Here is a 15919-nt window from a genome sequence, read left to right as displayed (position 1 = left end):
TGAATGAGTAAGTAAGAAATGTTAAAGGTTGAGGACTCTTTGTCCTTAAATATGTTCAATAGGTCAAATTTGGGTTACTTTATGGCTGATGAAACATCAATAGTAGTCAATGAGTACGTGTAAAATGTTCAAGATTGAAGACTCTTTAGCCTATAAAATGCTCAGTAGGTCAAATATGGACTTATGTCTGGCTAATGTAACCTCAAAAGGAGTCAGAAAAAAGTATGTATGGAAAGTTAAAATTCAAAGACTCTTTGGCCAGAAATATGTTCAGTAGGTCAAATAGTCAAATATGGACTACTGTATGGTTGATGAAACATCAATAAGAGTCAATGAGTATAAATAAAATGTTCAAGATCGAGGACTCATTGGCCTGAATATGTTCAATAGGTCAAAAATAGACTACTGTAAGGTTGATGAAACATCAATAGGAGTTAATGAGTATGTATGAAATGTTCAAGATTAAGGACTCTTTGGTGTATAAAATGTCCAGTAGGGTAAATATGGACTACTGTCTAGTTAATGTAACATCAAAAGGAGTCAAAATTATGTATGGAAATTTAAAGTTCGAAGACTCTTTGGCCAAAAATATGTTCAGTAGGTCAAATTTGGACTACTGTATGGATGACAAATTATCAATAGGAGTCAATGAGTTTGTGTAAAATATAGGACTGATCAAGGACTCTTTAGCCTATAAAATGTTCAATAGGTCAAATATGGACCACTGTCTGGCTAATGTAACCTCAAAAGGACTCAAAAACTTTGTATGGAATGTTCAATTTCGAAAGCTCTTTGACCAGAAATAGTAGGTCGAATATGGACTGCTGTCCGGCTAATTTAACATAAAAAATCAGTTAAAAAGTATGTATGGAAAGTTAAATTTTAAAGACTCTTAGGTCAGAAATATATTCAGTGGGTCAAATACTGGCTTATTGTATGGTTGATGAAACATCAAATGGAGTCAATAAGTATGTATGAAATGTTTAGGACTGAGGACTGTTTGGCCCATAATTTTTTTCAGTAGGTCAAATATGTAGTACTGTCTGGCTAATGTAACCTCAGAAGGAGTCAAAAAAAAGTATGTATGGAAAGTTAAAATTCAAAGACTCTTTGGCAAGAAATATATTCAGTAGGTCGAATATGGACTACTGTATGGTTGATGAAACATCATTAGGAGTCAATGAGTGTTAATGAAATGTTCAAGATTGAGGACTCCTTGGTCTATAATACGTATAGTAGGTCAAATATGGACTACTGTCTGGCTAATGTAACATCAAGAGGAGTCAAAACGTATGTGTGGAAAGTTCAAAGACTCTTTGGCCAGAAATATGTTCTGTAGGTCAAATACGGGCTACTGTATGGTTGATGAAACATCAAATGGAATCAATGAGTATCAATAAAATGTTGAAGATCGAGTACTCATTGGCCTGAAACATGTTCAGTTGGTCAAATATGGACTACTGTAAGGTTGATGAAACATCAATAGGAGTCAATAAGTATGTATGAAATGTTCAAGATTGAAGACTCTTTGGCCTACAATTACTGTTAGGTTTTGTTCCCAATTGGAAATTAATCATTTGTTATGTATTAATTTAGATTTTTGATTATTCTGGGTATCTCATATTTTCAATTATTCGTTCATTACAGACCCATATTACTTAGAAAAGTCACTTCGGCCGGTGAGTGCCTTTCACGATCACAAATTCGCCAGTTCTGATCTTAGTCAGAGGGTGCAGTTTACTAATGCATTTGAGTCGAACCGCCACATGCTTGTTCATACAAAAACACAGTTTTCTTAGTCACGATACTGCAACTTGCTAAGCCAGTTGATAGATAAAAATCAAAAAGTCCCATGATGTGCTAACATGCTCCTTCATGGGCCTTTAGTTTGAATCTATCCTGACGCAGATTTGCGGAAATATGGACTCCAATAATCTACTGGTCATAATGATTTCAGAAGAATCCAGAGTAAATCAAATATAACATTTTATTTGTCAAGTAAAAATGTATCATGTCAATTTCATAGTTGGACAATTAGAAGCCAATTCAGAAATAATAAATGCATAACATCAGTTGAAATGCACATGCACACAGTGGTGGATTAGTGTTTGAAGACACTTGTCCATCACTGTGTGGGGGTCTCTGGCTACAGAAAATCCCCCCTGACTGCTTTGCACCTTCTATACAGACCAGAACAAAAGGGTTGTAAATATTTATTACACCAACACCTGTTTTGGGGGAGAGGAGTGGGTGTTTCAACACCCAAAAGGAGGACAGAATTCTCCTTAGTTTTTAATCTTCTTCATAATACCAGTGACTGCTGTGAAATTGAGACCATTTTACCAATCGCACTAAGACATTTAAAATGATACCAAACATGAAAGGAATAAACAATAGATAAACCAGATACATTATACTTCTTGGAGAACTTTCAGTGACTTGAGTCGGGGAAAGGAAGGAGGGTGTGTGTGTGTTGGGGGGAGAGCTATTGCATCCTGTAGATGTGTGAGGGCAAGGCGTTGTCCTACGCTATTTCTTTGAGATCTTCTCCCCAGATGAGTTTTATTGCTTTATTGCAGGGTGCTTGATCTCAGTTTTTGTCTTAGCAGGAAAATCAAGTCTTACAGTATGGTTGATGAAACATCAGGAGCAGTGTTGTGCAAGTTATTTCCAAACTGTAATACATTATAGATTACTTGTTACCAGTGATGGGAATAACGGCGTTATAAATAAACGGCGTTACTAACGGCGTTACTTTTTCCAGTAACGAGTAATCAAACAAATTACTTTACGCCGTTACCGTTACTGACAAAAAAATGCTGCGTTACTATAATTGAGTTCACTGAAGCGGTTTTTATCCGAGTAGGCTCTCTCTCAGCCATAGTACTTGCAAAGTTTTTTCTCTGGTGTGTGTGTTGGGGTGCGACACATGCTTACTGCTGATGATTGGTGTGTGGCGATAGACCTGCAAAGTGTTTTGTTGTAAAGAAATAGTCTACAGGTTCATCATACACAAATATAATTTTAAACTGATAATAATGTTCAATGCTCCGTGTGTGTGTGTGTGTCAGAGCACGTGAGCGGAGCGCGAGCTCAAACCGGAATACCCTTTGTGACATGCTGGATCGAAAATATGTGAAATAAGTTGTTTCTAGTCGACTAGTAGTTTTTCATTTAAGCCATTAGTTGACTAATCACATTTATATTAATTTGATTTCTTAAATACTAAAGAGAGAATAAACCATAATGAGCATTTACATAATAGCCTATAGGCTATATAGCTAGGCTATATAGCACTCAAGCGCACGCATAATGCTTGCCATAAAAAAATGGCAAAAGTGGTGAGGGTCGGGAGTTACGAGGCCCGCAACTGATGTGGCTGCTCAAGGGCCTGGAGGGGGGCTTGCCATTCGAGTTTGAGCTCGCGGGGACTTTCGGTTCCTGAGTTATAAGCAAAAATGTACAGAGAGTGTGACGTCATTGGCGGCCGCCATTTTAAATCACGCCTGGTGGTTTTTGGCTAATATCTCGGCGAAAATTCAACGAAAATGCCTGAAATTCATACTGTGAACAGAGTTCATCTAAGACGGTTCGAATGAGCCCGGTGCTGCCTGGATTGGTGGAGATTCATTTATAATCATAGGAACATTGTCACTTTTAGGGGTTCAAGCGCATAGCGCTGAAACCCTATTGTAATTGTTAAATTTTCCATGGATCAGCATTCTCCCCTAAAAGTGATCGGGCAGACCAAACCGTAAGTCGTAGAGACTTGAAACTTTGTACTCTTACCACCTACAATGTCACCAAGGCTCGCCCTGATCGGCCTGATGGGGGCGCTACAGCGGTCAAAAGTATGAAATGGCTCATAACTCCTGAATCGTTAGGCCTAGGCTCAAGTGTCTTATATCGTTGGAATCCTTGGCTCAAGGCAGAGATGCATGTCTCGGATTTGCTCTTGCGGCGAAATTTTTGGGTATTTTGGGTTTTTTGAAAAACCTACTTTTGCAAACTAGTCCTAGGCTTTTGACCCGATCGGAACCAAACCAGTACAGAAATGTTCTCTAGAGTCTGAATATCAAATTTTGATTCACAGTCGCTAAGGGGCGCCAAAACGAACGATGAGGGCGGAGCCACTTTTACTAAAATGGCTATAACTCGAGAACGAAATGAGATATTTGCACCAAACTCGGTACACGTGTGTAGGCGCTCAATCTTTGGTCACGATAAAAAAAAATCACTTCGATTGGACACTAGGTGGCGCTATAACTTGAAAAAAACAGGAAAACAGCTGTAACTATGCAGGAGTTAGTCCGATAGACTTGAAATTTGGCATGCAGTGTCTTGGTCCAAGGGGGCATGATAGTCTATGAGGACATTGGCGTATCTCAAAAAACATGGCCGCCATCGGCCAATGAAGTTTGAGGAACTATAAGACAAGGTTAACAGAGGCCAATTGGAATGAAAATCGGTGGGCATGTTCGACTCATGGTCCTACAGGTCTGTAAGAATTTTGAAAGAAATCGGCCACTAGTTGGCGCTAAAGAGTTTTATGCCTCTGTAATTACATGCGGTTTCACAGATCCACACAATATGCATATAATTTGAGAGATCTCCTCATGCTGAACAACTTTGCTTGAAGAACCAATGCTGTCAATCAAATCGTTCATTAATTATTTACGAATATCTGAAAAACCTACTTTTGCGAACTAGTTCTAGGTTTTTCGCCCGATCGGAACAAAACCAGTGCAGGACAATTCTCTGGGTTCTCTAGATCAATAATTATCAAAAAAAGTTGAACTTTACCCTTTGGGTCGCTATAACAGGTCATTTAGAAAATAGGTGTGGCAAAATATACTCAAAAGCCTATAAATCCTAAATGAAAACTCAGAACTTCACCAAAGTAAGTCAGCACATGCAGCATATGACTCTAAAGAAGCATGCCAACTTTTACGGAGATCACATTTCAAGGTTTTTCAAGGTTTTGTCATTTAAAATCACTTTTAAACTATATAAATCCTTATAGTATCATTACAAATCACATTTTGTCAAGGTTTACCACTTCATTTGTTCTTTTGACATATGTTTTTGCAATTTTATAACATTACAATTACATTGAGACCTGAAAATTATGATTTTGAAAGTGGAAACCTGGAATAAGCATTTTCTAACCTACCATTGATTTCAAATATCCATATCTGCAACAAAATGTGTGTGTAAGCACGTTTAATTAATGGAGTTAACATGGAAAATGTACTTTAAGGCAGGCGGTCAGCTGTCGGGCAGTTTTTGTTTGTCGGCCGACTAAGTTTTCTCACTGTGTTCTGCACCGTCGGCTGAAGTTGGTCCTTGTCTGTTTTTTTTTGGCTGATTTGACATGTTGAATCGGCGTCGGAGCTCGTCGGGCCATCTGATCATTCTGATTGGCTGTTCAGCTACTGCCACCTGCTGGTACGGAAAGGCATTTTATCTTACACAGGTGCAGAACGGACGTGTTACTTGGCCGTCGGCTGTCAAGAGTTGGTCTGGTGAGCCAACTCCGCAGTCTGCTGTCGTCGCCACTAGTTCGTCGGCGTCGGCTTGGTGTGTTCCTGCCTTTAAACACAAAACACACACTTTTAAAATTAAAGTGAGCCAATAAGAGGTTCTCTGCTGCCACCTGCTGTTTAAAATAGTAATTTTTGCCATACTACTCACTAAAATTGTTCTATAATGCATATTTAGACTTAATAAAATCATTATTTTAACATTTACTGTTACTTTTTTTGTTCATCACTTCATTTCCATTCGAATATTAGTTTTAACAGTTGTGCCACATTATGAGTAAAATGAAACCTGAAAGTGGTGTTATACTGAGATTTGCAGAAAACATTGTTTCCCATCATGTATTTCAAATACTGAATCTACAAGAAAATGTGTGTGAGTGTGTGTGTAAGCATGCTTAGTGTGTATCAAGTATTATTGTTTAAGTCTTTTCTTTCTGTGTTTGTTTTAGCATATATCATAGCTGTTTCTCTATGATTTAAGTGGTTACATGTTTGCTAAATAAAATGTAATTTCTCGTAACGCATAAACATCGTGCTTAAAGGCCTTAAATGCTTGAACCCTGGTAAATGCTGCTTGCAGCTTTAATTCACCTTTTTAACTGTTATACCTTCTATAACTGTTGCCCAATCTACACAAAATTTTTCACGCTTGTTTAGAATTATATGTGGCATGTGCTCACCTATGTTTGTAAAGTTCAGAGTTTTCATTTAGGATTTATAGGCTTTTGAGGTATATTTTGCCACACACATTTTCTAAATGACCCTGTTATAGCGACCCAAATGGGGATCAGAATGAGGAGATCTATCAAATGATATTGTGTGGATCTGTAAAAACACCACGTGATTACAGAGGCGTAAAACTCTTTAGCGCCAACTAGTGGCCGATTTCTTTTAAAATTCTTACAGATCTCTAGGACCATGAGTCGAACATGCCCACCGAGTTTCATTCTGATCGGCCTCCGTTAACCTTGTCTAATAGGTGCTCAAATTTCATTGGCCGATGGCGGCCATGATTTTTGAGATACGCCAGTGTCCTCATAGACTATCATGTCCCCTTGGACCAAGACACTGCATGCCAAATTTCAAGTCGATCGGACTAACGGTTGCAATAGTTACAGCTGTTTTTTTCAAGTTACAGCGCCACCTAGTGTCCAATCGTCGCGTTTTTTTTACTGTGGCCAAAGAATGAGCCTATACACACGTGTACTGAGTGGAGTTGGTGAAGATATCTCATTTCCTTCACAAGTTATAGCCATTTTAGTAAAAGTGGCTCCGCCCACATCGTACGTTTTGGTGCCCATTAGCGACCATGAATCAAAATTTTTTTTTTTTTTTTGATAATTATTGATATTCAGACTCCAGAGAACATTTCTGCACTGGTTTGGTTCCGATCGGGCGAAAAACCTAGGACTAGTTCGCAAAAGTAGGTTTTGGACAAAATCCAAGATGGCAGAAAATGAAATCGTCTTGTTCGTCTTGACCCAAGGATAACAATGATATAACACACTTGAGTCTATGACAAATGGTCTATGAGTTATGAGCGATTTTGAAATTTTGATTGCTGTAGCGCTACCTATTGGCCGATTGGGGTCATACTCTGTCAACCTCTCCCCAAAATGAGACCTATCATTTGGCCAAGTTTCAAGCCTCTAGGCCTTACGGTTTGGTCTGCACAATTCGTTTTACGGCGGAAGAATAATAATAAAAATCCTTACAATTACAATAGGGTTTCAGCACTACGTGCTTGAACCCCTAATAATTAGTAATTCCTTCTGAAGGATTTGGTAATAGTGGGTTACCATGACCTTTACTTTAATTATATTATGCATCATTCATGTTAATTATGCACCTCTATATAGTAGTTCTTAGTTCTCTGGGAGGTATGAAAAAACAGTATACTGATTAGCTAAAAGTGAACTACCACATTCAACTTAAAACTATTACTTACTAATTCATTAATCAGAGTTTCTTGTTAGTTGATAGAACTAGAGTGTTAATAATGTATTACTCATTTGTTCCTGTGTAGTTATTCATTAATGAAGGATCAGTATTCTAAAGTGTTACCAACGAAATTTCAGTGTGTGTGTGTATATATATATATATATATATGTATGTATGTGTATATGTATATATATATGTATATGTGTGTGTGTGTTTCCCTAGGAAAACAGTTTAATTAAGGGTTTATTTCTACTTGATCTTACTCATAAATTTCTTTTATTGGTGAAATCTATTTTTCCATCTTAAATTAGTCAGATTAAATAGCTAAATAACTGAATAAAACTAGCTAATGTAGAAAAACACTTTTACAATGTATAAGAAAATAGACCGATGTTTGTGGACAAATAACCCCTAACCGTTCGGTTAAAATAGGCCTAACATTCGACTGAATGGCCTAGATAAGCGATCATGTGTCAGAAGTGAAAGTGAAAGAAGGATCTTTTGCAGTTTGGGGCGTTAAAAGTGCTGACGCACCGACTCTTTGTGTAAAGCAGAGGCCAGTAAACGTTCAAAAGCGGTAATCAGAAAGAGCTTTACCCAAGGCTGATTGTTAGAGCTATAACTTTAGATATCATACAGTGTGCAGGTGAAAGATGCTACACACATCGACAAAGACGCCGACTGGAGGATTCTCTTTTGAGAACACACGCAGGTGAGACATATATAACAACATGATCAAGACGTAAACAATAAATAATATGATAAAGACATAAACTACAATTTACAATGATTGCTAAGCGCTAATATGTATGCTGTGATGTGTTGAATACGCTATGGCTTCGTTAAAGTCTTTTTGACACGTGAATGAGTAAACATGGCCTAGGCCTACTCCTAAACATACAAACGTAGTAGTAACAAAAAGTACCTTAATAATCCCATGCATTTTAATTGTATTGTATTGTATTGTATTTTGTTTTATTCATAGAAATGCTGTTCTGGAAGTAAACTTATCAGAGAAGGGTTACAGTGCTCCAAACGCCAGGAAGACTGGCACCACCATCGCTGGCTTGATATTCAAAGTCAGTTTTGATACCGCAAAGCACGATATATGTAGTTAATTACTGATTAAGTATTTATAATTTAAGTCTTTATTGTAATCAAGTAAATGCAAATAAACATAGCTATATATAGCATAATTAATATAATGGTATATAATATTTAATTATAATAAAGCAAAAATAATTTTATTTGAGGATGGAGTGATTTTAGGTGCAGACACCAGAGCCACGGATGATATGGTTGTAGCTGATAAAAACTGCATGAAAATCCACTACATAGCTCCCAAAATCTAGTGAGTAAATCTTTTGGTTGCTCATCATCATAGTTCAACTCTCTGTCTAAACAAAATTTTATGGTGCCTGTTTTTATTTTTATTTTTTTCTTACCACAATAGCTGCTGTGGTGCAGGTGTTGCAGCTGATGCTGAGGTCACTACTCAGATGATGTCATCAAATGTGGAACTGCATTCACTGAGCACAGGACGACCTCCTCTTGTGGCCATGGTGACCCGACAGCTCAAACAGATGCTGTTTAGGTGAAAGAGTATCATAAAGTCGTTCAATTTGATTCAAGTGATCATGTCAAAATGATTGATATGTCAGTACATCATTCTGTATTTAAGATATTGCTCACTAGTTAACTGACAATATTAGTTTATCTTAAAGGACTATTTAAGGACTATTTATCTTATCTATTTAGATAATTCTAGGACTAGGGCTGATTGTTTCCCATTTTTTTTATAGGTATCAAGGGCACATTGGTTCTTCTCTAATTGTGGGAGGTGTGGATATTAACGGCCCACAACTCTATAGCATCTACCCTCATGGTTCCTATGATAAGCTTCCTTTCCTTACCATGGGTACTTTACCCCCTTTCTTTGAATGAACACAATCAGAATGCTGTGGCCTCATTTATAAAATGCTGCATAGAAACCTTCCAACATTTGATCTTACAATCATTTCTCAAATGTGTGTGTGTGATTCAGAGAACAAACGTACACAATGCCTACAACGAGAAAAAAAAAAAAAATGTGCGTACGCCTCTCTTTCAGAAGTGAAATTTATCTGCAAATGATCTTGAAATTGTGAGCTGAAAATGGTTTCCGATCTCCGCTTTGTAAACGGCGCCTAATTAATGTCATTAACAGAGCACCAGTCAACGTCCAAATCTTTTACTTGAGAGTGGCGAGCAGCAAGAATTGCTTAGATTTCCAAATACCTGCAGTACTCCGACTCTCTGCCATAAGGAAAAGTGTGCGCGTTTGCTGCTGGCGCTAAGCACACACATGTCAAAGACCGTTTTTATAAATATGAACGTTGGCATGGATTTTAACGCATGCACACTCTAAGATCAAATCTGTAAATACGGACATTTTATAAACGAGGCCCTCGATCTTTACAATTTTTTTTTTTTTTGCCACCTGCACTTGTTTATCAAAACTATATATTTCAGGGTCTGGAGCAGCTGCTGCCATTTCTGTATTTGAAGATCGTTACAAGCCAAACATGGAGGTTAGACAACTGTTTTTAGACATTCTTATTGATATTTTCCAACATGGTATTGTATAATTGCTGTTATTGTAGTTGCATTTGTTTTAACTAGGGGTCTAGGGACACCTGAGGGCCCATTAAAGTTGTACTTTACCCAAAAACTTGCTTGACACCTGAGAATAAACCTCAGTGGTTCCTACGCAGGTGCGCCGTTGACACGGGGGACAGGGGGGTCAGGACCCCCGCAGTTTTGAAAAGACAGAAATCGACCCCCGCACTTTTGATTGGCTGCTTCAATCAGTCACACTATATCATCTTTTAGCTTAGGATATTTTTTTTCAAATGAGACCATTTTCATTTTCACAGTTTCTGTGAGCTTTCGTTTGTAAATAATCAACTGTTTTGTCGCGGATGTGAACAGGAAATGCGCTCTCGAACGGAGAAACACGCGATCTTCAAACAATCGATCAAAGCGTGCTAACGTTTTAGGACAGGTCGATGGTATATAAATCATGCCCGAACGTTAGCGTTTGTCAATCAAGCCAAACTGTCCATTCAGAAACCGAGAAATTTGACACTTTAAGGTAAGGAGGCTAATCTCTCAGGTTGACGCGCGAGCTGGCTTGACTGAAATTTTTGTGAGGATATAGTTTATGGACTCTTTTGATTTCGGTAATTACATCTAGAAAGGTAAAAGCATTGATGGCATCTATAAAAGAGATATCTGAAAGTGAAACGAAAGTGATTATTGCCTCGACCAGCGACGCAGTGGGGAGGACGCACGAGAGGAGACCTGCACGTTTAATTGGTATGTGTATACTGTAATACTGCATTTACAATGCATATCAGTGGTGTGCACTTTGATCGCGAAAGTGAAAGTGCCTTTTGCGGTCGCATCGCGGCATTTCGCAGCATTTCGCATCACCCCCACGTTCCCATTTCTCCCCCGGAACGCGATTTGTACCGCGGGAGAACAATCTCCCCCCCCCCACTTTGAAAATGTCTCCTGCGCCCCTGTTCCTACGGACCTACGGAAGTGCAAACATGCTGGCGAGGCACAAAAGAATGAACCGCAATGGTTCTTGCGTGTCAAGCAAGCATACTTAAGCTTCCGTTTACCAAATTTGAGTGTTCAATGTAACATTCACTGACAAAAGAAGACAAAGGTAAAAGAACAACTTGGAATAAACTACAATCCAGTGAATAATTGTAAATAACAGAACAGTACAATATAAAACTATTTATTCACTGCATATAATCAACATACTGTAAAACAAATCATAATTTTTTTTTTTTTTTTTTTTTTTTTTTACAAAAAATACTGTACATCCAACTGTTGCATCCTGTTTCAGAACAATTTTTGAGGAATTTTGTTCTCGTTCTGTATTACAATCTGCAAAAAATTCATTTGTTTTTATTCTTTGCTTCTTACCCTCAATGTGATCTTTTTTTGTTGAATCCCATTCCCCAAACACACATTCATTCTTGTCAAACCCACACCTACATAAACTGTTGGGAATGAAAAGCTGGAGGAAGGAAAGCAGCTGGTGAGAGATGCCATCACTGCAGGCATCTTCTGTGATCTGGGTTCCGGCAGCAATGTAGACCTATGTGTGATCACAGAGAAAGGTGTGGATTATCTGAGAGGATATGACCAGCCTGTTCAGAAAGGATTGAGGTAAGATAAATTGATGAGTGTAATGTGGAAGATTGCAGTAACATTATCTAATTATTCATAATTTTAAAATTAGAATTTTTAAATATACACATTGTCCTGGAGGATTCCAGAAAGCAGGGTTACCCCAAACATTCGGTTGATTACATTTCTTACTTACAGTCATTGGTTCCAAACCACAGTCAGCTCAAGAGTATGTTCCAGTGTTCACACTGGAAATTCCAAAAAAGTAAAAGTGCACTATTGATTTTATTTTACTTATTTAACTTGATTTTATTTTACTTATTTAACCAAAAAAACAAGTGTGGGGAAGTGTGTGTTACAGGTACCCTAAAGGTTACCTCAGTTTTTGGAAACCAAATGTTAAAGCCATCTATTTACAATACCATGTAAACTTATGCATAACCTGCTTTCTGCAATATACCCCTCTCTTCCTGATCAACTCTCTTTTAATAACTTTCTGAGTTTACAACTGTACATGTTTATTCATAAAATACGTTAAGATTCAAAAACATTTTCTCTCTTTCTTCTACTGCACCAGGGAGGGAACGTACAGATACAAGCCAGGCACTACTGCTGTGCTCACAAAAACAGTGATACCATTAACACTGGATGTTGTGGATGAATCTGTCCAAATGATGGACACTGAATAAGAATATATTTGCATTTCTTTTCATTCTTTCCTTCACTCTTTGGCCAATATAAGGGATATGTGTATAGTTTTTCTTTGTGGATAAAAGAGGAAATATATTTCTTATTTTTAGAAGTAGCCATATGCTTTAGGAGTTTTATAGGACCCTGTATTCAGTCATTTGCATTTTAACTGCCCAAATCTGTTTTGCAAAAATGTAAAATTTTGAAAAGTGTGTTTGTGTCCTTATCCCATCAGATATATAATATAGTTACTTTAATAAAATTTAAGATAAAAAAAAATGAAAGTGTTGTCATGTCAGAGTGTTTTTTTCCCCCTGAACAAATCAAGCTAAATATTCATTTGTTGGATGCAAAGGCAGTATTAATCATAAATAGTTTTATAGTTTTATAAAAGCTTTATAACCAGATATTTCAACATGATGAGAAATATTTTCACAAACTGATTACTACCACATTGTTCAAAGAAAAGTGAGCAGACATAAAGTTAGTGGAAGCATGAGAATTATTCTTGATCACAATTGTTACAGGTAAGAAACTACAAATCAGTCAGTTAAAAATTGATCAGTTGCTGAATAAGACCCAATCTAACCTTTTATGGTGTATCATTTATAAATGATACAGAGAAAATACAATAATAATATTCAACCAAAAAAAAAAAAAAAAAATTAGTATTATCATAAGACATCCCCTTTAGCCAATAAAATTCAAATCTATGTGCCATGTGCTTGACATTTTTGGCAACACTGAAGTAAAGGAGACATAAGCATGTTAGGTCACATGCTGTCAAGGCTCCATTGTGAGTTCATTTTAGACTAGAAAATATATAAATTCAATTAAAAAAAAAAAAAAAAAAAAAATCATTGTACATCCAAATGTGTTTTCTAAAGTTTTTGCTCATTTTTAATGCACATTTTATAAAATCAATAACTCAAAGACCAAATTTGTGCATTATGCGTAGATGACAAAGTCCTTTTAGGGGCTACATATTTTCTGTGTAGCTGCACTATTTTTCATTACTGGCAGGCAGTATAATAGGAAAGATGCCACTGCCTATTGACCTCACTACACTGACAAGCAGGGATGCTCCAAAAATGATGACTAAAACAGGTCAAAATCGAGTTGTGGAAAATGTTTGGAAGTGTGGGCTACACTGAAAAAGAGTCTTGTTGATTTTCACTTGTACTACAATCATTGATTTGGAATTCCAAGAAAGAAACAATGTTAAAGATTTTTTAAATGTTTTTTGAAACACTAAGACATGGTTTCACTGCTTTCCAGGCAGCGAAGTTGCATCTGAATTTTTTCAAGTTTCTGACATTTTCACATGTGAGTTCCAAATGAAATATAGTAGCACAAGTTGAAATGGAATGTTAATAAAGCTTTTTAATGTTTTTGTGAAACACTAAGACCTTTTCACTACTTTTCAGATAGTGAAAATGCATTTGAATATGTGTGATGTTTCAGACAATTTTCCAAAATGATGGCACCCTGAAGAAAAAGGTTAAAGGTCAGACGTAGAAAACTAATTTTAGAAAATGATTTTAGCCTTAAATATATGGAAAATATGAAGTCATTTAATTTCTGTAGTTGTGATTTCATAATTTGTCCCATAAAGAGGGGTAACATAATATTTTATTGTAACAATATTGTAATATATCTTTGAATAAAATGCAATTATGGTGGAATGGGCATCATAAACCAGGAATAAATATAAAAAGTATCATTTTTAATTTACCTTGTTTTGTGTAATGTTACAACACTTTGAAATCAGCAGTTTTATAACAGGATTCAATCAGTTACTTATGAGGCTCTGTTTTCCCACTGGTCACATGTGTCCTGTGATCTGTATGATCCCGAGCAACCTACAATCGCTATAGGACCAGTTTCTCAATACTTACGCCACTTTTTTTGTAGCTAAATGCCTAATCAGGTGTTAGTCTTTCAATTTCATTACCATTTATACAAAATGGGGAAACAGAAATAATTTTGTACTGTAATATAAACATGACCCATGTAATGTACTTCAAGGAATTCTAAACAGTAGGAGCGTCATTCTTCTTTTGTAAAGAAATTTTACTAAAGAAAACAGTGTGTTTGTTGGGTGACAACCTAGTGTTATGGAAAAATGCCTTGATTTGAGACATGTATGAAGTGTTTTGATAGTTTTAGTGCATTTTGAATATAAAATTAACTGCTGTGCCAAGCTGAACATTTGGTAGGAGAACTAAGTGAAGAGTTAAAAAAAAAAAAAAAAAAAAATTAAGAAAGCAATTGTAAGTCTTAGCAATTGCAAATATGATATTTAGACATGTATTAATTGCTTTCCTTTATGGTGTTTTGAGACCATTTAACCCTTTAAGACCTGAAGGCTTTTTTAGAGTTGTTTTTCTGAGCGACATACAAAAATAAAGACTCCAAAACTATAGCAAGGAGAGTCAAAAGGTAGGTATCTTTTGATAGAACACTTTTTACATTTTTAGAAAATATAAATTACATTTGGACATCTTCATGCTGAAAAATTGCTGATAAAATCAAAATAAATATATAATTTTTATTATAATTTAATTTTTTTTTTTTTTTTTTTTTTTTTTTTTTTGACATGGAATAACTCAGGAAGAAAATAATATCAGAGAAAAAATCTTTTTTGGTGATACTCTCCTACATGTGTGCTGCATCTGGTTCAAATTTTGTGGTGATAGCATAAATTATAATTGAATAAAGTATTATTCATTTTGTCGCAGCTAGAAGGCGGCCAAGGCCGGTGAACTCTGGTTTAGAGGCACTTCTCAGCACTCATTATGAGTTTATCAAAATGGTTAGATGCATTAAAAAGGTGAGTTTCTAAGCTTTAAAATACCTATACCTATTTTGTGTTATTCCACGTTGGAAAACGAACATGGATGGTTCCGGGAACATTGGATACACACTGCATCCCAGAAAGATGAGATACATGTTTTTAGCTAAGTATGTTACATCATTCCGTGAGTAATATCTTGTGATCTTCCTAATACATTATGTTGTGTTGATTTTGGGTTCATTTTAATCGTGAAAATCTGCTTTAAATAATGATGTGCCATTTTCTATGATTTTTTTAATATAATTTTTCATGAAGTTATGAGCATGTGAAATTTACATATTTGTATTCAGTTAGCGGCTGTGCTGTTTTTGTTGTAAACGCATATTACTCAGGGTGAAAACAACGCAACAGGAGCATGTTGGAGGCTTGATCTGAACGTGTAAAGTCTCTGATTTTGTATGCAAAAAGAATTATTATGCTACCTATATGGGTTCAGTTTTTATTGGCTCTTAAACAGAGACACACAAACGGGAGTGCTGGCGCTCCCTTTAGGTCTTAAAGGGTTAAAGGGATAGTTCACCCAAAAATGAAAATTACCCCATGATTTACTCACCCTCAAGCCATCCTAGGTGTATATGACATTCTTCTTTCAGACGAATACATTCGGAGTTATATTAATAATGTCCAGGGTAATCCATGCTTTATAATGGCAGTGGATGGTGCCCCAAAATTTGAAGTCCAAAAAATTGCACCCATCCAT

At 36.4% G+C, this 15919-nt stretch overlaps 2 protein-coding genes across 2 annotated transcripts in view; one reads left to right on the top strand and one right to left on the bottom strand.

The window, feature by feature from the left end:
• The window catches only part of LOC127501090 (uncharacterized), a 279778-nt gene that overhangs the window by 42737 nt on the left and 221122 nt on the right, over positions 1 to 15919 (bottom strand). The gene's annotated exons all lie outside the window — the stretch shown is intronic.
• On the top strand, positions 7945 to 12646 carry psmb10 (proteasome 20S subunit beta 10). Its single transcript, XM_051872896.1, has 8 exons — positions 7945 to 8196; positions 8470 to 8563; positions 8738 to 8835; positions 8938 to 9078; positions 9287 to 9402; positions 9996 to 10054; positions 11560 to 11711; positions 12250 to 12646. Exons 1-8 carry the CDS (start codon positions 8138 to 8140, stop codon positions 12359 to 12361), a joined length of 831 nt encoding a protein of 276 aa, XP_051728856.1. The 5' UTR covers positions 7945 to 8137; the 3' UTR covers positions 12362 to 12646.

Source organism: Ctenopharyngodon idella, chromosome 19 (assembly GCF_019924925.1).
Source record: "Ctenopharyngodon idella isolate HZGC_01 chromosome 19, HZGC01, whole genome shotgun sequence".
Lineage (NCBI taxonomy): Eukaryota > Metazoa > Chordata > Actinopteri > Cypriniformes > Xenocyprididae > Ctenopharyngodon > Ctenopharyngodon idella.
This window is presented reverse-complemented; position numbering and strand designations above follow the sequence as displayed.

Excerpts from the sequence above, each read along its gene's own strand:
- psmb10 (XM_051872896.1), top strand. The coding sequence starts at position 8,138 with ATGCTACACACATCGACAAAGACGCCGACTGGAGGATTCTCTTTTGAG. Across the intron at positions 8,564-8,737 it reads TCGCTGGCTTGATATTCAAA|GATGGAGTGATTTTAGGTGC; the intron begins GTCAGTTTTGAT and ends ATTTTATTTGAG. Across the intron at positions 8,836-8,937 it reads TACATAGCTCCCAAAATCTA|CTGCTGTGGTGCAGGTGTTG; the intron begins GTGAGTAAATCT and ends TTACCACAATAG.